This window comes from Cinclus cinclus, chromosome 4 (assembly GCF_963662255.1).
Source record: "Cinclus cinclus chromosome 4, bCinCin1.1, whole genome shotgun sequence".
NCBI classification, from domain to species: Eukaryota; Metazoa; Chordata; class Aves; order Passeriformes; family Cinclidae; genus Cinclus; species Cinclus cinclus.
Genome location: NC_085049.1, coordinates 25,990,891 through 26,014,430, shown reverse-complemented (window position 1 = coordinate 26,014,430; position 23,540 = coordinate 25,990,891). Strand labels below are relative to the sequence as shown.

Here is a 23,540-nt window from a genome sequence, read left to right as displayed (position 1 = left end):
TTCCTGTATCGGATTCCCAGATTCCTTTCCTTTTAGGACATATGGCATATATAGCTCTACCTTGCATGCATTACCTGACACAGTAGCAGCCGTCCAAGCAGTAATTCAATACTCACTTCTATTGCTTAAAAGACTTTCTAATACATGTTTTCTTAGGGAATTTCCTCACTATAGCACAGAAATATAGTTTTATAAAACCAACAAAGTTTCTAAGCAGAGAAAGAGCCTGACATACCAGGCTAATTCTATGAATAGAAAGGTTTGCATGTCTGAGAGTAACTGAAAAGGAAGGAGTGGGTACAAGGCTGAAGCCTTCCTCCATCTGTGAGAGGAAAATGAGGATTTTGCCTATCACTTGCTACTCCTGTCCTCTGTGAAACAGCTGCCTGGTTTGTGTATCTGTTGAAGAGGTAGAAATGTACAAAAGCACTTAGGGGAGAGGTACCAGAGGACTAACTTTTATCACTGGAAATTTGCTAAGAAAATTGTTAAATCCCTTTGGGCCTAGTAGAAACAAGAAATAACTTCCCTTTGTAAACTCCCTCTGTAAATTACAGTGGCAAATTGCCAGCTCTGAAAGGCAACCTGAAAAAAGAAAATTAGCAGCAGGCCATTCCAAAGGAACTGAGTCCTCTGAGTTAGCAATAAGCCTAGGCCAGTTTTCCACATGGCCTTCACAGCTCAGAGCCTGTCAGATAAATCCCCATGGATGAGGATTACGGAATGGACTAGGAAAGGGTTCTGTGGAATGGGATCTTGCTGCCATCACTGCATTGATCTGCAATCTCTGCAGATCAGCAAGTCTGCTCCCAAACCATTATGTGGGCTGGAAACAGTAGAAAATGGAATCAAAACCTCTGCAGTGCTGAGGATGACTTTGAAGGCCTAGCATGGTTCTGCAGCTCTCAGCTGTAAGGGCTCACAGAATCATTGCAGATGACAGGTGGGAATCCCAGATCCTCCCTCTGCACAGTGTCACACACACACTTACTGTCCAGCCATGAGAAATTCAAAGATGCTGAACTTATGTTATTCTAAGAAATTAAGCCAAAACAATAAGCCACTTTTTTTTTCTCTCCAAAGAAGGAAAAGAAATACCAGGCTAATGTCCGAGCCACGTTTGTTTTCCCCAGCTGAAAAGCCACGCAGAGGCCCCCCCCGAGTGCTGTATTTGCCGTGTTTCTCTGCAAGGGGACAGCGTCAGCCCCGCAGCGTGGCCGAAGCGTGCGGCCCAAGGACCCGGGCATTCTCAGGAGATGGTGAGAAGCAGAATTGTCGGGTTTTGGCCAGTGGTGCTGCTGAGATCACGCACTGATGTTTGGTTTTCCTTACTGTAGCCGACTAAGAGAAGCAGCCCAGTGATAGCAGGAAATTCCCAGAGGATGAGGCAGCCTTCCTTTGCACCCGACGTGGGTTCGCATCCCCGGACGTCCAAGAGATAAGTCAAGGGCTTCAACCCACAGATGGGATCAAAGTGGGGTGCTGGGTCAGGACTCGCTGGGAGGGGTTTTGGAGTCAGCTTTGGAGACGGGACTGTCCAAGACTTTTTAGGCAGCAACCTTAATGCAGGAGAATGCCAGAACCTCTCAGAGGTGCAGGCAGTAACACAAACGCTAAGGCTGGCCAGGAAGCGACAGTGGGTGGGTAGGATCCATAGGGTAAGGGATAACTGAGGGATTCCTGCCCCAGCCCACCCTAGGATCCCTGTCCCTCCACATCCAGGGATTGCTCCCACCCCTCATCCATGCAAAACCATTGCAAAGAGTTCAGCTCTGTCAGCCTCTGCCCTGACTCAGGGCTACACTTGGGGTAGGAACAGCTGTGGAAAACATGTCCCAGTTGTGGGACAACTCTTGGGGCCCACTGGATAAGGAACATCCCCAGCTGCAAGGTGTAGGGTTGTAGGGTAGTGGGTTCAGCAGGGGGACTTGACAGTGACAGAGAGGCTGAGGGAGGGATTCAGAGCTAAAGGGCTCAAGGGCTAGAGAGCACACAATGAGAACAAAGGGTACAGGTTTGGATATAAGGTAGAGTACAGCTGTACCAGCCCTCAACCCAAACCCTAAACAGCACCCCAACACCCCTGTTTCTCTGAGAACAGCTGCATGCAGCAACCCTAATGCACGACAATGCCAGAACCCCTCAGGGGTGCAGGCACTAACCCTGATTCAGAAAACCCGAATGGATCCAGTATGGGAAAAAACCTGGAAACCAGATCTGCCCAGAAACCAGAATGGATCCAGTATGGGAAAAAACCCGGAAACCAGAATAGATCTGGTATGGGGAAAAACCTGGAAAGAGGATTATGCCCAGAAACTAGAATGGATGTGGTATGGGGGAAAACCCAGAAACCAGACTGCACACAAAAACTGGAAAGGATCTAGTACGGGGAAAAACCCAGAGCAGGTTCCACCTGGAAGCCTTAGCCCTTGGAGGGACTTTTTGGAAACACTGGTGTAATTCTTAGCATTTCTGATCTCTGCGTTCCTCAGCCTGGCGCCGGTACTGTCAAAACTTTGACTCGGGAGCTCAGACTGGCATCAGAATTGCATGTCTCTTTAGAAGCATCCAGTCAGATGTCTTTATAGGTCTTGTTCTGAGCTGTTATCGACAGCTGTGCATCACAACAATCCATTACAGCGGATTAGGACTTGTACGAGTGTGAAGAAGGATTCTGACCGTAGGATTCTTTGCGGTTCTTGGAATAAGTCACTCCATTAGCATCTCCTTCCTCCAGAGCTCTTCAGCCTCATCACCTCACCATCGGTCTCACCTCAGTCGTGTCATTTCACATTCTCTCAGTGCTTGCAATCATTCTTCTAGCTGAGACTTTTCTCTCTCTGTTGTGTCCCCAAGTTTGTCGTCTCCTGTGTCACAGATGTCACCATGCACTTGGCCCGGAGCTGCTCTGCCCTGCTGCATAGTCTGGGTGTGTGTCAGTGAGCCAAAATCAAGGGCAAAGGTTGACCAAGGTTTTATACTTTTGTGGTTCTGATGTGTAGGGTGAATGAATTTATACAGTTTAAATTATAGTTTTGAATATAAATAAATAAATAAATAAATAAATATTTGAATATTTAAGAATAAATATAAAACTATAAAATAAATATATAAATACATAAATATAAATATAAATAAATATTAAATATAAATACAATGTTATAAATATATATAAGCACAATATAGAAATAATATGTATTATTATAACATATTATATATTACATATATAAATATGTAACAATAGATAAATGTAGATTCTGCATATAAACATAAAAATAAAAATATTAAAAATATTTTAATATAATTTAAAATAAAGGGTTTTTTGTTTTTATTTGGTTAGAATCATGGGGCTTTTTTACATTGTATAAGTATATATATAAATTATATAAAAATTAAAATATAATTATACAAGTATAATAAATATTTAAATAGAAAGTATGAATTAATATAATTAATATATATACATAGACTATATTTATTGTTTATAATATAAATAATATTGTACATATATTGTTATAGTATATTAGAATATATATAATATATAAACATAAATTATAAATATTAAAATATAATTTTAATAACTTTTTTTTGTTTATTTGGTTAGAGGTAGGGTTTTTTCATAAATAATAGAAATATTAATTATATACCCATAAAACATAAATATAAAATAATAAATACAAGTGATCTAAATATATATAATATATAGTATATAATATCAAAATATTGTGTATATGTTATATTGCATATATTGTAATATAAAATATATTATATATAGTATGCAATTACAAACTATAGATATAAATATACATATAGAAATATAAAAATGTTTAAATATAAATAAATTAAAGGGGGTTTTGTTTTATTGTTCTTTTTTTGTTGTTGTTAGAGGCTGGGGTTTTTTTAGTTCTGGTCAGGGTTTTTTGGGGCATTCATTTTAGAGGATTTTTTGAAGGGGATGGGACTTGTTCCTTTTTCCCTTCCCTTCTCTGCTTCAGAAAAATGAGGATTTTCACATACCCTTTTGATCACTACATGGAGCAGGGAAATACTCTGACTTAGGGATATTTGATCAGGAGCTGGGAATGCAATCCTTCTCCTCTCCACAACAGATTGAAAAAGGAGTTGCAAGTAACCACATTCATCATCCTGGAGAGCATCCCAAGGGCTGGGTAACCACAAAATTAATGAGAGAAAATACATGAAAAAAGAGGCATTCCCTTTTACAATCCCAAGAAGGCTTTCACTGATTATGCACAGGGGAAAGAAGCCAAACATTCCCAGCCAGGTCTACAATATAAAACCACACGAGTTCATCATCGTGTGGCCTTCCCAGAGGCAGATCTGAATCAGGCACTTAACCAAGCCACAGAGTGAAGGAGGGAGTTGTGATCTCATGGCACAGCTCTCAGATCTGCAGCAAAGAGCTCTCCTGGGCATTCTTCCTCTCATCAATATGCAAGACTCCTGCTGAAACCTACCCAGAAAAGACCTTCCAGACTATCCAACCCAGCTCCAATCATAGATACCATTTTAATGTCAGGAGGGAATACAGATTTAAAGAAGCCTGAGGTATTTCCTTGAGACTTTCTCTACTGACTTCTTGAAAAAAAATGTTGCCCAAAAAATAAAAAAAATATTAAAAAAAAAAAAGAACCAGATTCTAGCATAAACTATGATTCCTTGTCACCTTTGTAAATCTGCACACAACAGGCAGAACTAGCAAAGATGCCTCAATGGAGAGGCTCGGTTAAATATGGCACCACATCAGATTCCAAACCATGTAATTTAGTAACAATTTCCTGTTACACGTGAAAGATAATAGTCCCAATCACTCTTCTAATTTCTTCTTTCCTGAACTGAATCCATTAAGAAATAGGCCTGCAGAAAAGAAATTATGTCTCCTGGAATTGTTCTCCCTTCTCCTTCTTAACACATTCAGTATTTCCACTTACATTGTCACCTTCACTCCTCAGTTTCCAGAATGGCTGGATATAAAACCAGGAGCCCTCATTCCCTGCAGCATCCAGGGACACCCGCATAGCATTCTTCTCTAGCAGAGCTGGCAGTCTCTTGTTGACTGTGAGGTATTTGTTGCTTTTTATGTGCAGTAGCTGGGAACAAAGAATATTTTTTTAAAAAATTAGTACAGCTTTTAGTTCTTTTTTCTCCCTCCGGTCAAAAGAGGAGGTGCAAGCTTTCACACTGCAGAGATTTTCTATAATAAATATAATTTATAAATAAAGCTAGAAGGCAGTTATCAAAGTATGCTACACTTTAGGAAATCAGATTATCTATCTCAGATTGAGAGAAATGTGTCAGGGATCAACTTTACAACAGGGCAAGGATCCATTGCAGTGCTCCCTTCATGAATTACATCCATTTCAGAAAAGTTGTACTGCACTTAAGAACTTAGCTCCTGTGTCATTCATATGTCATGAAATACAGATTACTGCAATGATTTAAAAGGAGCTGCACAGCACCTCTATAGCATGATTTTGAAATAAGTCTTGAAGATAAAAGACACGTTTACATTCAGATTCTAAACCACAGCACCAAAAAATACACATAGAATTTTTATTATGACATATTATTTAAACAGGAACATGCAGCACTTCTGGCAAACTTTGAAACAGGCAGAAAAGCACAATACTGTAAACTTCACCAAGTTCTGTTTACCTGACCCTTGACAATTCAGATTACAGCAGGTAGCTAGTTTCATTTTCACTGTAACCTTGAAATGAAACAACCGTTTCCTTTCCAACACTGAGAAGGCAGATGGATTTCAATAGGGCTTACCTGGATGACGTTGCTGTATTTTACAATTTCGCCCAACAGCTTTCTGTTTTCACTTTCATTCTGCTTTTGTTCCAGTTCTGCTGCATGCTGCAAGAGAATGATTATTTCTTTAGACTCCACAAAAGAAGCACCTGAAAGGCACAGTGCAAAAAGGCAATGGCATCATATTTAAATCCTGCAACCTACAAGCATTACTGCACTGGAAATATTAGCACCGAAATCCTGATGCTGATTTTGATTTTTTTTTTTTATTACTCAAAATAGGGACTCTGTCACAATACATGGGTTATGTCTGTGATACATGCTATTTTAAAAATTTTCAAGCCCAAAATGTAATTCCAGGTGCTTTATTTCATCCTATAAAGGATAAAACAGGAGCCTATGACTTGCTTCTCACTGTCACCACTGCTTTTACTTGTTGGGGTTTATTTGTACATAAACACATGGACTTTACAGCAAAACAAAAACAGTATGTCACAACTGGGAACATTAAGATTAAACACAATAGACTGGGTCAAACACAGCCACAGAGCAACTTCTCAGCTCCCAGCACTAATTGCTGTGTAACTCTGGCCACCCACCATGTGCTTTCCTTGCTGTTTTTAACTGGAAGCACTGGTGACTTCTCCACTGCCCACAAAAATGTCATCCAGGTTTGACAGGACCTTGCTTTCACTTAGTCTCATGCACTCAGTTATAACATCAGGCCAGCTGTTTTTCAGAAACAGATGAGCTGCTCCATCCACACTGTATTTGAGGCAAAATAGAATCTCCAAAAGAATCACCTAGACTGAAGGCAAGGACAAACACAATTCTGAGGAATTTCCTGGCTTAAGCATTGAGGACATCCCTTTGTCCATTCTTCTGCCTAATTCCTGGTAAAGATTTCCAGCATTATTTAAACCAGAGCTCCATCCTGATTTTAACAACTCCATTTTTACTTTATAAAACTTCTGAAAGCACTACCTTGCTTACAGCAAAGGCAAAACCCCCAGCCCAAAGTGAGATAAACACCAGGCCAGGGGCTATAAAGGCCAGTCAGGAGGCTGGAGAGCTAAGGAGAACATAGAGTTGCCATGGTGGCATAATAATACCTATCACAGTGGTTCCCAAGGCACTCGTTATTATTCTTTCTGGTGCTATTGTAATTCTACAGCCTGCAGATTGAGATAAGATTACAAATACAGATGTCTCTTACTTGAAGTTTCTTCAGCAGTGCTGCTTCAGTATGGTTTCCTTGTTTGGCTTGCTTGGCTTTCCAGTACTGCTTCTGGGCTGAATATCTGTTCATAGGACACACCTTGAAAAGGCAGTCTGGGGAAAGATTGAAAGAAATACTCCTAAGTCATGGTGAAAGACATTTCCTTCATTTGTAAGTATGGTTTGGTTAGGTTTTTTTGTCCCAAAATGTCCAGATACCAGTATTTAAGCATAGCCACCAAGTCAGCTTGGTGGTAATGATGCCAGAAACAGGGTGACACAACATTAGAGTGGAACATAAAGCCTTTAGAGCCTCACAGGTTCCCACTTTGTGCAATTTCTGCAAGAGCCCCAAGCTGTGATCCTGCCATATCTGCCTGCTGATTTATGAGCACCCCAACATCACAGATGCACTGTTTGAAGGCATGTGAAACCTTGGAAGAATGGTCCTGCTGTCTGTATGCCACACACCTGGCTTGCCCAGCTCCTCGTGGCACTGCTAAATCCAGGGTTGGCCGAGGAATTCAGCAGTGCCAGCCACCGAGCAGGTTCACACAGAGTTTGGGTCTCTGTGCCTTCACTGAGTTGTTTTTACTGTTAAGATTTGTTAATCAAAGTGACACAAGCTGGACATCACCATGGTCCAACAGACCAGGAAAAAAGCAGGTGAGGAGAGAGAAGCCACCTGAACAGGGTGAGAAGAGAACAAGGAGGAGGAGAAGAAGAAGGAGGAGACTGCAGCCAATGCTGAGATGCTGAGTAAGAAATGAGGAGCAGCACAGGAAAAAGAATCTCAATACACCAACCCTCATCCCATCCCCACTACCTCCCCATGTGGAGTGAGGAGGCTGCAGATCAAGAAAGGGAATAGACATCTGGAATGAAGCCAAGGGGTTCTTCCTTAAATGCTTGTTTGATTGTTCATCTTTTTTTCCCAATAGTGTAATCAATAATTGAAAGATAATATTAATTGGCAATAAACTGAATTTTGTGGAATTCCCTGATTGGAGAGTTTCTGGTTTGTTTGGGGCTTTTTGTTGTTGGGTGTTTTTTTCTGTTTGGTTTGGGTTGGGTTTTGGGGTATTTTTTTTTTGTTGTTTGTTTGGTTGGTGTTTTTTTGTTTTGTTTTTGGTGGGGTTTTTTGTTTTTTTGTTTGATTTTTTTTTTTTGTCCAGTGGCAGTCCTATGAACTGGAAATAGAGGCTTGTGATTCATCCAAAGCCAATTACTTTTAGAATTATAAACAACATCTAGTCTTGCACAGTCACAATCATCAACTGCTCTAAAAGCAGCAAGACTTGACAGACATTTAATGTAGCAGATGTTGGTGAATTGTCCTTTGACACGCCACGAGTATCAACAGGCAAGAAGAGGGAAGAGTTCTGCTGTGGGAGTAGAGGACTGCCTGGGTGCTGTAGGGTGAAACTCTTCCCCAGTGGGGCTGCAGTCTGTGGATGTCAAAGGAAAGTCTGTCCCCAACTATGAGCCCTCCATATTTCACTGGCACAGATGGCCAAGCACTGGCTGAGGACTGACCCAGCCCCTATTCAAGCAGCAAAGCTTGTCCATACAAAACTGCCCCCAGGGGCAGAACTTTCCATGGCACTGACCCAAAGTACTCCAGGATTTGCCCCCACCTTGCAGCCCTGAGTTTCTATTCCAAGGAAACAGTCCTACAAACCCTTATCAAAGCAAACCCAGGCACTCTGCAAAGGTGTTTGCTTTCGCATTTATAATGGCAACTACATCACGCAACCTAGAGTACACAATCCCCAGGTAATTTTTACAATATTCTGGAAACCAAGAAGGTGAAAAAAAACCCTAAAGTGTTGTGTACCATTAAATTGTACTATATATTATAGGATATTTACCTGAAGTATCAGGATTTCAGCTCTTAAGACAAAAGTCTGCTATTGTTTTCTGTCATAATCTATAATTAACATGCCTTCTCTGAAGGTTTAATGAAACATTTATTTCTCTGAACAGTACCTTCTTTTTATAGGACCAGTCTTCATTTCTCAGTTACTCCCCACACATCCTGCTACTTTGAGTAAACACAGTGCTTCCCATCCTCCTGCAGAGTCTCAGAGCACAGTGCTACCACTCTGCAGAGGACCTTTTTCAAATCAGTATTAATTCAACTGTACTTCCCTCAATTTATAAACAAAAAAAAATCATATTATTTGTTTCCAGACAAGATTTTTCCTATTTTAATTTACTTTCTAGGATTCCAGGTGCATTGAAACCAGGTCATCTCACAGTTTTTCTCTGGGTTGTTGTTTTTTTTTTCCCCATTTATTTTATTAGAGTAACAACACTATGTAAATTCAAGCTTCATGATACTAAACATTGTGAGGGAGTGGAACTGTGCCTGCCCTAGAGATGCTACAGTTCAAATAAACAGGAAAAAAAGAAAAGCTGAAGCATAAGATTATAAAGCAACTTTCTACCCCACAGCAGATCAAAAAGCCATTCCCTCCTGGAGGTCAGTCTAGCAACCCACTCATGAGACAGAACGTCTCTCCTGACTTCTCCAGACATTCCCAGATAGTCCTAGTTCCCAATCCATTACTTTATGGAGTTTTACATAAATGTTTCTTTTCCTGAGGACTAATTAAGGAGGGAATATCAAAGGTAAGCAAATAGCACCTTCACTCAGGAAGTCTGAAAAGGAAAATAACTCCTATTATGCCCTCTAAATGTTTCTTAATATTGGATGAAGATGGTTTAGAACAGTATTTATCAGATGCTTTCTCCCTCTGCCCTCTCTTGGATTTTTGGGGTTTTTTAAGTGTTAGAAATTCAACTCTTGCCCATCATGGAAGATTTCTTTGGCTTGCAGAAGTAGTGAAATTATCACATGGCTTTACTAAAACCAGAGAAATGGGTAAGTGGAAGCTATAAAATCAAAGTGTATACAAATCTGGAAAAAAAAATAGACTGAAAGAAAGAACTAACGTGAAAATGAAAAGGGAAAAATTGTGAGAGAGAGAGAAGTGGGCCAAAAAGAGTCCTAGGCAGGATGACAAAAAAAACCTATCAGGAGTCTGAGAAGCATATTAAAGCAATTATGGAACTGGGGGAAACAAAAAGAAAATAAAAAAATTAACCAAAATTATGTAGAAGGCAAGTAGAAAGAAAAATGGCAGATGGAGGAGGAAAGGGTGGGAGGAGGAAAGGAGAGAATGCAGAGGAAGGTAATGGAAGGGAGAGAAGATGAAAGAACAATGTCAGAAAAACCTTAGATGAGACTAAAACCTGAAAGGCAAAGGAGGACATTTAGGAGCCTAAGCATCACTTTCACTGCAGAAGCCTCAAGAAAACAAAGGAATACAAGAAAGTTTAGACCAATTTAAAAACTTAGGTCATTTTACATTTGAAATAGGAGAGAGACTCATGCTCCTTTTCCAGAGCTGCTAAATCTGATCAACAAGTCTTATCTGTGCTACTTTACACCTTGGAAACTGAAAGTGTTTCCAACTGGAGATAGAAGCAGTGAAGATATCAAGCTGAAGTGTGTTTAGGGTCCCAGACTAAGGAAACCTGCAGCTGTGTGGCTCATGATGTGACTTTTCTTCAGAGGTACATAACTCCTGGCACATATACTGCTCTTCCCAATCTCTGTGACCCCAGTCCTGCAGCACAGATCTCACCAGCTTCAGCTGGAACTAAGAAATACAGCACCTGGTTTCATCCGTCCCCTCAATTCCATGCAATACAGCAAATGTTTTGTGGAGTTTTTCACCAGCCTTCAGGAAACACATATGGGACAAAATTCTGCTCTCCTTTGCACTGATGCAAACCTGGATGTGCACCCTGGTGAACACAGAGCCACAGGTTCATCCCAGTGTGACTGGGGAAGGAAAGGGGGAGCACAGCTTCTTCATACAGACACAAAATGAGAAGCAACCACTTCTTCCCTTAGCTCAATAACATTGCATGCTGCAGGATGTTCCGAAACAACCAGAATAGCAACCACCCACTCAAAAAAAAAAAAAAAAAAAAGTAAACACATAACAAAAATGAAACTGCTATTTTAAGACACGTCTTTACGTAGCCTTTCAGTTCAGGCCAACAGCTCAGCACCTTGATTTGATCTCTGAGTGAACCCTGTAGGGGAGATACAAGCAGTTCAAAACCACAATCTTTCTTTTTTGTCCCTCCCACTGGGGAAAGGGTTGATAAAATATTACCAAAAAAGAGCAAACACAGTCCTCTCTGATATTCATTTTCAGAGTCGGTCCTTGAAATCTAAACATCTTGTCAGAAACATGTTTTTTTATAAAACTTCTTTGACTCCCAGGTCGTGCTGTAACCTCAAATCAACGCCAGTTCAGCTATCAGTGATAAAAAAAATGTAAACCATACAGACAGTTCCTATTAGTGAAGAGGCCCTACTCATCCTGCTCTTAGATGCTATTTTCAGTTGCTTATGTGTAATCATTCAATTAATCATTCATGCCTAAGTCTTCCTTTCACATCAAGAATCTACTTAAAGCAGTTTTTGTTTGGTTTGTTAACTTTGCTGCTTTAATTGAAAGCTGATTTCCCAGAAGATTCTTGGGGAGAAAAATATGGATTTTGCTTAGATTCTTGGTTAATAGAACAATATTTAGCAACTCTTTTCCCTCATGGCTCTGAGGAGACCTAGGAAATTTAGCAAAGCATGGCAGAGATGTGTTTTGGTTGCCCTCATGGTAGAGACACCTCTGTGGCTCAAGGCACTAAATTTAAATTAGACAGCAAGTTTCTGCTGGGTTCTCAGCAAAGTTCCTGCTATTCTCAGAATTTGACTTAAAGGATGAAGGAGAAAACATCCAAATGATAGGTTTATCTTTCCTGCAGCCATCCTCCTGAACACACATTGATTATGGATACTTGAAGCAGCAGGAAAATTATATTTAATGCCCCTAACACTATAACCATGCTGTTATAGAGGATGAGTTACATAAATTAATGTGACAATTACTTTCTCACTATGTTGGTTTCTCCTACAGGTGTTATAGACCTTATAGCACCTTTCAATATCTTCAGGGGGCTTATAAGAAAGCTGAATGGAGGAGTTTTTAAAAGGGCATGGAGTGACAGGACAAGGGGGAATGATTTCAAACTGAAAAAGGGTAGACTCAGATTGGATATAAGGAAGAAATTGCTCCCTGTGAGGATGGTGAGGCCCTGGCACAGGTTGTCCAGAGAAGCTGTGGCTGCTCCATCCCTGGAAGTGTCCAAGGCCAGGCTGGATGGGGCAACCTGGGATAGTGAAAGGTGTCCCTGCCCATGGCAGGAGGTTTGAATGAGATGGGCTTTAAGGTCCCTTCCAATCCAAAACATTCTTTGTTGCAGCTCATCTGAATTTGCATGCTACCACCATGCCAGCAGTTCCAAAATTAAGCTATGTTGCACTATAAATTAGAGAGACCTAAGGAGTGACTGGAAGAAATACTGCAAAGGGAGCTAAGCAGCAAGGGAAGAGGAGAGTAGCTACTAAAAAGTTTTGGAGGAGGGAAGGAGAGGAAGAAGAGGCATTCCCCAAAGAGAAGAGGATCTGAGTTAGAGGAAAGGAAAAGTTTGATGCTGAAGTTTGATGGAGAAGAGGGAGCATAGGCAACTGGAGATAAAGGGGTGTGTTATGCACGCAACAGACAGAGGTTACAATAAGGGACAGAGCCAAAACTGTCCACAACTAATGGAAACCACTCCCCTACAGAAGCTGGGATGTAACTCAGGAGTACAGTCCTTGGTTTCCCCAGCAGCAGAAAACAGATGCATATTTGTCAGTGTCCCATCCTCTTCTGACATCTGCTCCACATGTGCTGCCACCACTGATGGCAAATCATTAGTGCTGGGAGTTCAATCAGCTTCCACCCTGCATCAAAGTGTCCAAATCAACAACACAGAAAACTATCAACTTTTTATTTCTTCGCCTTTTGAAGTTAGAAATTAACAACATGAAGCTGCAAGAAATGAACTCTAATGTAATGAAATTATAAAATCAAGCCCTCAAACACTAGACAGTGAAAAAATTATGGTTGTCTTTTTAAGCTCTGTTGAGATCCTTAGTTGCAGGTATTTGGATGTATTCAATTATCCTATCACAAATCTTTCCCAGTCACCTTGTTCTCATTTAGAAACCTGGGTTTGCTCAACTTTAGAAACATACTGGGGTAGTCCAGTGACAAAAATATCATCCAAAGAATCCCCACCTGACATTTTGTGCAACCTGGAAACTGTGAGTTACACATGTACTTGCAGGCAGTGAGAGGGTGAAATCACAGTTAAGTGGCCTAAAAGCCACACTGGATGCTATACCCAGCTCTGCTTTAAAGTTATTCAGTCACACAAGCAGCTGAATTTTATTACTGTTAATTTCTAAGTATGCATCCTCACTTTCTCAGTTTCCAGCATCTGCCAGTGTGCTGAATGCTCACAGCTGGAACTGGAACCAACTGCTGATGTTTCCTGAATACATAATGGAAAAAAATTCTTGAACTCTCTGGGAAAGCAGAATTTCACTCTCATAATGTTTTAAATGCTTTATTTTTGCAACAGTAGCATATACATAAGCACTGCAAATAAAATACTAAGTTTAATCATGTCAGTGCAACCCCCAAAAATCATAGAATGGTTTGGGTTGGAAGGGACCTTAGAGATCATTGAAAATAGATACAAACAGCCATGAAAAACATTTCCCTTGCTTTAAATCAGGTAAGTTGTACTCTCTTTCTCAGAACCAGTGTGAATCCAACCCCTTTTAAGCCAAAAGAGGCCTGGATCAGGCTAGTAAGGCTCTGCTCTGGCACAGTTAAGAGTACTTTTTTAGCAGTCAAGAAGTAAAAACTACATGTTGTCAGTGCACTGTTATTTTTTTTCCGATAAGCAAAACAGCTGAATTACCCAAATCTACAAGGTCAAGTTAAAAAGAATCAGACACTGTTTTAAGCAAAAACAAAACAAAAAGCTGACAAAATATTTGGGGGTACTCCTTAAAATGGTATCTTATCTTGAAAAAAAGAAATAAACAATCCATCAGCTCAAATAGCTTTGGACCTCATAAGTTTCCTTCCCATTTACAGTGAGAGCAGGGCTGGAGCAAAGAGTTTGTTACAGTGCAGGGGATCAGTGTTCAATGTACAGAACAGAGCAAGCAACTCCTGGACTACAGGAAAATACATATTTTCCCCATATTTTCCACCTCCCTCTCACACCTTTGCAAATTTTGTATTTCATTCTCAAAATCTACCATTCATGTTCCGGTGTGAAACTTCATCCCTGTGTACACAAACCCTTTGGGAAGTCACATGACAAAAGTGCCCAAGGAGTCAGAGCTGCCTCAATTGGTCATTAAAGACAAATGACCCCCAGTTACTGACCTCGGAACTTCTTTGGAGGATTAGCAAGGTCACCTGCCTCTGGCTGGACCACACACCGGTCATCCACTAACCTAGAAAAACAAAAGTTATCACACTCACTAAAACATGCCATCAATGTTTATAAAGACACAGACATGCCTGCCACACCACAGAGACAAAAGCTTCCACATTTCTCCAGTGTAATACAAAAAACACCTTAGAAACTCTGCTATTCAGTTATTAAGCATAACCAAGAAAGTCTACATTTTTCTTCCAGAGAGAGGATTTCTTAGGCAGCACTAAATTATGGTCTGTGTTTCAAATCCCACTTCATTTAAATCCAGTTAAAATCCCTTTTGTCACACTACATACATTGATGTTCCATGTAAAATTTATGTTTTCTTTCATCAGAACCATTAACCCTCAATCAGAAACAGTTTGTTTCTCTGCAGCTGTCAGATTTTCTTCTTTGCCATTTCCCATCTTTTTCCACTGAGGAGGCATGTGGAATTAACGTTCAGCTCTGATCAAAACTCCCAAAAACACATTTTCCTGTGCTGAAGTGAATAAGCATTTCTTTAATCCACAGCAGAAAATCTAGATGACAAATCTAATATATTTCTTGCAATATTTTAGAAGTTAAATAAACAATAAAATTTAAAATATGAATTGTTAAACTTATCTCAGAACTTCCTAGACATAAATTCAGCTTCCTTTCAGGAAGCATCCTGTATATAATTTGCCCATTTCAAACAATTATTAAGGAAAATCACGTTTAAGGACACACTACTGCCCTGCCACTTCACAGCAACATTCATAGCAGCATTTTTGTTGGAAATTGCCAGAAAAAGCACAAATTGGCTTCAGCCAAATTACTCAATAGATGTATTCAGCTTTCACTCAAGTTGGTGAAGGCTTTGCCTCCAGCCATGAGCACAGTGAGGCCAATCCCCCAGCCCATAAATTTTCTACCTCTAGCAAGATGACAGCGTCCACTGTGGCTGCAGCTCCCAGAATGAAAAATTATAAAGAATTTTGGAATTCAGCAGTTCCAATCTCATAACAGACCTAGATGCAAACATGAGGTGTCAGTGAGGAAGGGGAATTGAAGAAACAGCTTCAGGAGCAAGCAGGGAGCCTTAGGAAGTTGTGCTCTTCACAGTCTAGGTTAGGCCAGGCTTAACAAGAACAGAGTGAGGTTTGGAAAGCAGACTCAGTAAGAGTCTTGCAGGCATCCTGCACTCTGTCCATGTTGTAAAAGGCCAAAGTTTCCTATAAATAACACCTAAAACCTGGAGTCACAGAGAGCTGACTGGAAAGGACTACCTTAACATAAGCTTTGCCAAAGGATCTTAATGCCAAGGAGTACTTCTCACTCTCAACAAAATCCCTCAAAGGTTTTTGAGGAGGAATCCATAAGGTTTGACCTCAAGCACTGTTAGGATGGAGGCATATTGAAAAGCCAACCGTAATTCACAGGGAACCTCCTGTATTCCTTGGTGACAACTTATGCACCCTCGTGACAACCACAATTGCAGGTGAAACACAAAACTTTCACCATGGCATGGCACTGTAGCAAAAGCCAAGATAGAAAACAAGGTGTTGGTGCTGAGCAAAACAAATGAGATCCTGCACAGCCTCTAAACCAGCCAGCTGCAGTGCTCAAACACACGGGCCTTGCAGAGAACAGACATTCAACAATTAAGATCCAGCACTTGCCACTGAGCACTCTCTAAAAGCACAAAAATAAGGACCATAAATGAGTTGGGCAGCATTCAGGAACCAAGGACATCAGAGAAAACAAAGGGAAAAGGAACTGGTGCTGCTCCCATCCTATGGACACAAAATCAGAACACAGAAATGTTGATTGACGTGTGGCAGGACAGAGGCATGACAGAGCAGGAACATGACAGAGCAGGAACATCATCTCCTCAGCCCTTGCTTAGCACCTCAGCTTCTCACATATTTGTTTCTTAGAACATAGGACAAAAAATTGAGGAAAGTATTGCTTTGTTTATTAAGCAGTTATTAAATTAACAATTTAATCCTGAGCATTTCCACATAAAGCCATTCATACTGTATTCCAGCTGCATGACCTTCAGGGAGTCTAACAGCTTGTTTACTCTGGAGCTGCTTGTTACAGCACCATAGGGAGAGCTGAGCTGCACATTGCACGTGATGCAAGACTTCTGTGGACAGGAGCACAAGACGCTCTTCAAACACACACCACTTCCTCTGATACACAATTCAAAATATTCAAATCCCACTTTTATAGCGAGTGAAAAGCAGCTGCTGGTTTGTTACTGACACCTGCGAGGTGGCTGTGTTAAACAAGCAGCAATTCAAGACCTTTGTAACCTGCCAATAAATCCATTTGAGATGTGTGAAACCAAACAACAGGCTTGGCTGCAAAAGGTCCTGGGCACCTGCAGTGACTGTCAGACCTCACCACAGCAGGTTTTAAGATCACTTGCTTGTAGGTTTGAACAGGAGGCCAAACTGCACCAGACCAGGTTTTTCAGATAAAGGCAGAATGTATTGTATTATATTTATTGTATTATGCCATAAAATGTGCAAGCTATATAAACACTGATCCAAATGACGGTGCCAGTGTTCAAGCCATTTAACCATGGTACTATCAGAGAAGCTTCAACAAATTTCAGGGGGTTTAATTCCTCAGCTGGACCGCAGGCAATACTGCTTTGTGCTCTCTGCTGTCATTCAGCACCTAGCACATGCAACAAAATTGCATTTCAGTTTTCCATTCATCTGGCAGCCCATAAATGACAAAGGAGATTCCTGCACATGTATGAAATGATCTCTAGCTGAGCTAGGCCTTCCCTGAACACAATAAATACCTAGGGTTTGCACAATCCCTCCAAGTAACTTCTGTAATTAAGCTGTACAGTTCATTGGTAGTGCCCAAGATAAATCATCAGGAAAGTCAAAACAGTAATTATGCCCCTGGACTTTATACGCATGGCCCTTTGTATTCAGTAATTGCAGAATTAGGGGCTGAAAACAACAATTCTCATGGGATTGCTTTGTCACAAATGCCCAGTCATCCTCCCACTGAAGCCAGTGGAAGTTTTTGCACTCACTGCAGGGCAAGGGCAGTTCCTCATCATAGTGCCACAGGCAGCCAGCTTCACAGACCAGCAGGTGTTTAAGCCATTAAGGCCTCACAGTGTACAGAAGTGTACACAGCTACAGTGTACAAAGGGTCATTAAACAAGAATTGGAGCTACCTGAAGCAATGCCTAGGAGATGAGGTGTGCCTCTCCACAGAGGCAGCTGGGGAGAAGTAAAGGCATTTTCAACTCTCCACTATCATCACAGAATCCCAGGATGGGTCAGGGTGGAAGGAGCTGCAGTGGAGCAGCTGGTCCCACCTCCTTGCTCCAGCAGGGCCATCCCAGAACACAGGGCACAGGATGGTGTCCAGACAGCTCTGGAATATCCCCAGTAATGACACTCAACACCCTCTCTGGACAATCTGTTCAGTGCTCAGTCACTGCACAGGAAGAAAGTTCTGCTTCATGTCAAGTGGTCAAACCATGAACGTGTAGTGTTCTGCACCTCTCTTCCTCTCCTTTCATCCTTCCCCATCATCTCGTGGAGTTGCAGCTATCCCTTGTCTGGGAGGAAGGACACAGGCATGGGAGGAGCAGGACTGAGCAGCAGCAGTATAACTGCAAGGTATGTTGGCAGAAAAGTCTAACGGTGTCTGGGTCCATAGACCAGAATCATATATGCTCCATAACTCTTTGTGTCCTGCAAGCTCCCCTGATTGCCTAACATAGGCTAAAGGTAAATACACCAAAGGTTTCTAGGAACTTGCAGATGTAGTGCAAGAGTCAAGAAATAGTTGTACAGCTGTAATCCTAGAAGGACTGTTCCCAGTGATGAGTTATTTTAGATTTACTACTGAGATACAGTTGAATTCTGAAAGAACAAAAACCAGTGTAAGAAAAAAATAGGAAAGGAATTATGGTGGGTTTCATGAATTTCAGGTCATTTTCATAACATGCTTTTCAGCTTGTCAAAGAAAGCAGCCATATAATATATCTTAGCTTTGTTCCGTGAGTTTCAAAAATACCATCCTGAAATGTATTTTGTCTCTTCCTCCCAACAGAGATTTCCACCCAATAATCATGGCCAATATTATTAAGCATAACAATACCTGAATAAACACATGAGCACACAGACTCTCCCATACATGGAACTGCATGTGTGTGTGTAACTTGTTAAAAAATACAAGACCCAACTGCTGATGTCTATTACATACTCAGTACTATTTATACATCTATGGAATATATATGGAATATATTCTCAAAAAGCTGAATAAACTAAGCTAGAGGCAATGTATTCTAAGATACTCAAGTTGCTCAGCTTTTACTCCCTTAACGGTACCAAAATTTCACTGTCTTTTTGAGCAGCACGAGGCCTGGGCAGCAGCAGGAAGAGGGACAAACTTGGTGACAGGCATCAGCAAGAGAAGCTGGACAATTTTAACTGCCCAGTGGAGCCCAGCAACATATTTGATCACAAAGAATGCTGAGGTTCCATCCCAAAACCACATAACCTCGACATCCCCTCATGAACAAAGGAAGAGGCCCCAAAGCCTCCCTTGCTGTTCCTCAGATGTCCCTTCACACAACCTCCTCCACAGAAATGTTCCTGCAGAGCACCTGCCACCCAGAACATTTCTTTCCTCCCAAACTGCTGCACAGAGCCTCTCCCACGCTCCACACATCTCAGCAACCACTCGGGAAGAGAGGTGCAAGTCATACCACCAAGAAGCCAACCAATAACGAACAATAGGTGATTAAAATTTTGCTGCCCTGGAAATCAAACATCAAATACCTAAGTGCCAAAACAATCAGATCCACCCAGTTCTTCTCCAAGTCCACCCACTTTTCATTTCATTGAGCCTCTTATCAGGCATCTAGGTCAGCCCACTTCTTGTGTGCTTCAAGCGGTCTCCTGCCAAAAAATCTACAGTCATCCTACCTCACCCTTCCAAAAATGTGAGTTCATACTCCTTTCTGACTACCAGTCCTGCTTCAGAAGATTTATAACTCTATGATTTAGCTACCCTGTATAAAATATGTCCTTTTTCCTGTCTCTTTTCAAAGCCAGATTTGTCACCATCATCTTTTCACATTTTTTAGGGTCGCCTACATTAATCCCAGCTCACAGAGAAAATAAAAAGGCTCTTCCTTCACTTATAGCAGGGCTATTAAACCTCTGTACCATTTAGGAAGATTTCATGCTAAAAAGCCCTTCTGACAAATGAGAAGACAGCAGAACACCATATTTAAAGAACTTCATACCATGCTGAGGTACAACAGCATAGAGACAAGAAAGTCTTGCTCCTGCCTGCCTCAAACCTTAGGAAATTTATGCATTCCTTTCTGAACAAATTTTAGTTGCCACAAACACAAAACATAAAACAGGTGGAAAGGAGCTGTTTAATAAATACTGTTATGCTGGGAAAGCAAAGTTCTATGCACCTAAAACATTCCAAACTCCTCAAGGTGTCCAAGACAGCAGACAAATTTCACTATGAACAATCTTCGGTGTGAAACAAGGATGTGGGTGTATTTTATCCCAGCAACACAGTGTGGGAACATTCAGGCATTCCCGCCATCCCAAAAAATGCCTGTGTAGGTCACTTTGAATTTAATTATCAAATGGTGTGGAGACACAAGGGCAGAAAGCACAATCCCAAGCATATACTAGGAAACAAAAACACCACCATACAAGCAGGCAGCTCCACAGTTGCACTAATAACTGCACAAATAATTAGCCCTAAAAGTTTTTCCCTTATCTGATAGCGCATTCATATATTCTTGTAACTGCACCTGCAGGCTTGCATGTCAAGGGGGGAGTAAAAGCAGAAGTTTTTCTGCTCAATTAAGTAATCCAGCTATAAATCCTGAGTGTCGTTTTGTTATTCTATTGTATTGTGTTATATCAAATCATGCTTTTAGCTTGCAAAAACTTCTGTTTGGTAGAACTTGTTTATTCCTTTTTATGGCTATATTTACATTTTAAAAATTGTGCAATTTCAATTAAATTATAAGAAAAGAGCTAAAATAAATTATTACAAAGGAATAAAATGTTATTTGGAGGTTACAGAAGAGAGGAGAAAGTGTGGTTCTTAGATTTTAGTCTCAGTTTTGCAGCTTTCTTTGCCTGCATAATAGGTAAATCATTAATACACCAAGAAAATGGTACAGAGCTTAGTCTGGACATACTAATTTTTTGCCAAGCAAATGAATATTTGCACAGTATTTTGAATTCTCACATCATTCTAACATACATCAAGTCATTTTTTGTGGCACCAAGCACACCTATTTTCTGCAGTCAAAAGGGGATTGGGAATTGGTCACAGTCCCAAGACTGACAGAGCTCAAGTGTTTGAACAATGCCCTCAGGCACACAGTGTGATTCTTGAGGCTGTGCTGTGCAAAGCCAGGAGCTGGACTCAATGATCCTTGTGGGTCCTTCCAGCTCAGGATATTCTGTGATTCCATGGGAAATTGGCAGTGGCAGGAGGTGTGCCAGCCTATCCCACCCAGCTCCCTCCCCAGGCACACCCAGTCCTGCTGTACTTCTCTACAACACTGGTGCTCTGCCCCCAGGCAGGTTTTGGCTTCACTCTGTCTCAGCACTTTTGATAAACAAATTACAATCCCAAAAACCTAAGGAAATGGTTGATTTCTTCCTTTGTTTCTTTTCTATTTTTTTTTTTTAGTATGAAAAGTAAGAGTCTATCATACAAGGATGTTGCGACAGCCTAAAGGCATTTAACTGGAAAACACTTCCACAGGCAAACCCTCTTTTGGATGAAATTTGTATTAAAGCTAAAAATTTTGAAATGATAAAATGAGTATTGGGAAAGCTTTCTGAAGGCTTTCTTTAGTGGCTTGCAGAACACAGACCTACTAATAATGCACATCACGTGGAGGACTGGACAATTTTTCCATTACTAACATTTTCCTTTTAGGTGAAATCTTGGCTGTCTTTGAATGGACAAAATTTCAACCAATGTCTCTAAAGCCAGGATTTCACCTCCATCATCCCAGCAGTGTACTGAGGGAGGTAGTTTAAAGAAGCAGCAGGGTCAGCACCTCACAGGGAGGGTCATTCATCCAAGATTTAATTACAATCTAACTTCTGCAGCATTTCCACTTAATCCTGCTAACTACCTATGGAATGCAAACACTGTAACAAGTCCAGAATTTGGCCCAAATTTTGAAGTAAATCAGAAAATCAAGATTACACACGTGACTTTAACTCACACCTTAAAACCACCCATAACAGGTCTGCAACTCAGCTCTGTCAAAGAGAGAAAGCGCAGATAAAGAAAGCACAGATAAAGTAGAATTGTCAGGTATATCAACATAACACACATTATAAACACCAACATTGGGACGACTGCAAACTAAAAATTAGGGTGTCAGAGGCAACCCTGCATCTTTATGTGAATTTTAGGCATGCAGCTCACTAACCAATCCCTATCAGATTAAGCAGTTTAAATTTCCACAGTACACAGTGACTTCAGAAAAGAGATCCTAGTAACAGCTTTACTGCTCCCAAAACCAAGCAGAACTCCTTGCAGAGTTACCTATTCAGCCAGATAGCAAAGCTAAGCCAAACAACACAGGGAAAATAATCCAAACCAAAAGAAATTCTACATTTAGTCTTCAACAGAAGAATTTGAGGGTTTTTTCTCAGCTTTGCACATATTTGTGAATGGCCACTTGAAAGGACTGCTTTGAAGAACTATGTGCTAATAAAAGGACTCAGAAAGGCTGGATTGTTCACTGTTAACAGCATTTAATGAAAATTGAGAGATTTACTCAGAAAAATACTGCTGAGAAATGCCAATATCTGTCCAGTGATCAAAAAGTGACTTCATCCCCATAATGAAGGCTGTCACACCTACTCATCAAAATGGCAACACTTACTGTAGAAAGGAAGCATAAACAAAGGAAGAAAATTAGGAAATTTTGCTGAAATACCACTATGTAAAAATATTGTTGTTTAAGCAGACAAACCAGCCTCAGATGCTACTGTAAGGCCTATAATGAACCCCAGCAATCTGGAATGACAACATATATATATAGGCAAACATACACATACAAAACATATACATACACAAATATACATGAAAAAATCATCAATCCTACAAACACAGGCTGGAATGCAAATCCTGGAAAACAATCCAAGTTCTTTCTCCATTTTATAACACAAACAGCAATAATCTGGCAGACAAACCCATGTCCCAATATGTAAAAATGTGAGTGGAAAACATTGCTCAACCAAAATGTTGACATTTTACACATTCTGCAGTGCTTATTTTACATGCCTTATTTTTTGCTAAAGTAAAAAAATCCCAAATTTTTCAGACCATGCAGATAACAAAATGTTACAAACTCTGTTATATGTCAGGACACCAAATGAAGAAAGCGCCCACCTCATTTCAGAGGCCAACAATGGGGACAAGTCCCAAGCTACTGTGAACACATGTAATTCCACCGAAATTAGTCAAACAGCCCTTTTCTGCAGCAACTCAGCACCTGATCCAGCACTTTTTGTATCCTTCCTTCAGTGCACCTTCATTCAGCAGACCCAGAAGCTGTCTTCAAGGCCAAGCACACTCACACAACACATCCTGAGCTCCCTCAGCCACAGCCCCTTTCCAAGAGATGTGCAATGTCCTGGCACTGGGTCCAAACCTGGACTTTACAGCAGGAACATGAACCTTTCCTCACCACCCCCTTGCTGAGGCAGAGCTCTGGAATTACGGTGCTGCCTGGTTTTGCCTTCAGATAAAAGGAGACAGCTCTCAGGTTGAACAACATAACCATCAACAAACTTGTAGCCAGCATGCAATCCAGCTCCCAAAATCCTGCTGCTGCTTTCAGCCTTTACTTCTGCCCCTGGGAACAATGACTTTGGCCGGCAGGAATTCCCTGAACAAGGTCTGCCCACCCTTTGATGTATCCAACTCTGGTGGCAATGAGAACTGTGCACAGGAGACACCTCCACATCAACACGTGCTCCAATTCTCTCAACAAAGGATTGTATGATTTTTATTTTCACTTTGCAACAATAAATTTTTACAGATTTTTGCAGCTGGGCCAGGTATTTTCACATATTCTCTTCGCTCTTATCTTTTTT

At 40.8% G+C, this 23,540-nt stretch overlaps 1 protein-coding gene across 3 annotated transcripts in view; it reads right to left on the bottom strand.

The window, feature by feature from the left end:
• Nucleotides 1–23,540, bottom strand: part of ITPR2 (inositol 1,4,5-trisphosphate receptor type 2) — a 248,277-nt gene that overhangs the window by 205,099 nt on the left and 19,638 nt on the right. For all 3 annotated transcript variants that reach the window (XM_062491836.1, XM_062491838.1, XM_062491837.1), the window contains exons 2-5: nucleotides 14,367–14,437; nucleotides 6,995–7,110; nucleotides 5,797–5,883; nucleotides 4,953–5,111 (exon numbers count right to left, since the gene is read on the bottom strand). In XM_062491836.1, the coding sequence (XP_062347820.1) occupies nucleotides 4,953–5,111; nucleotides 5,797–5,883; nucleotides 6,995–7,110; nucleotides 14,367–14,437 (433 nt within the window). The remainder of the gene's footprint in view (nucleotides 1–4,952; nucleotides 5,112–5,796; nucleotides 5,884–6,994; nucleotides 7,111–14,366; nucleotides 14,438–23,540) is intronic.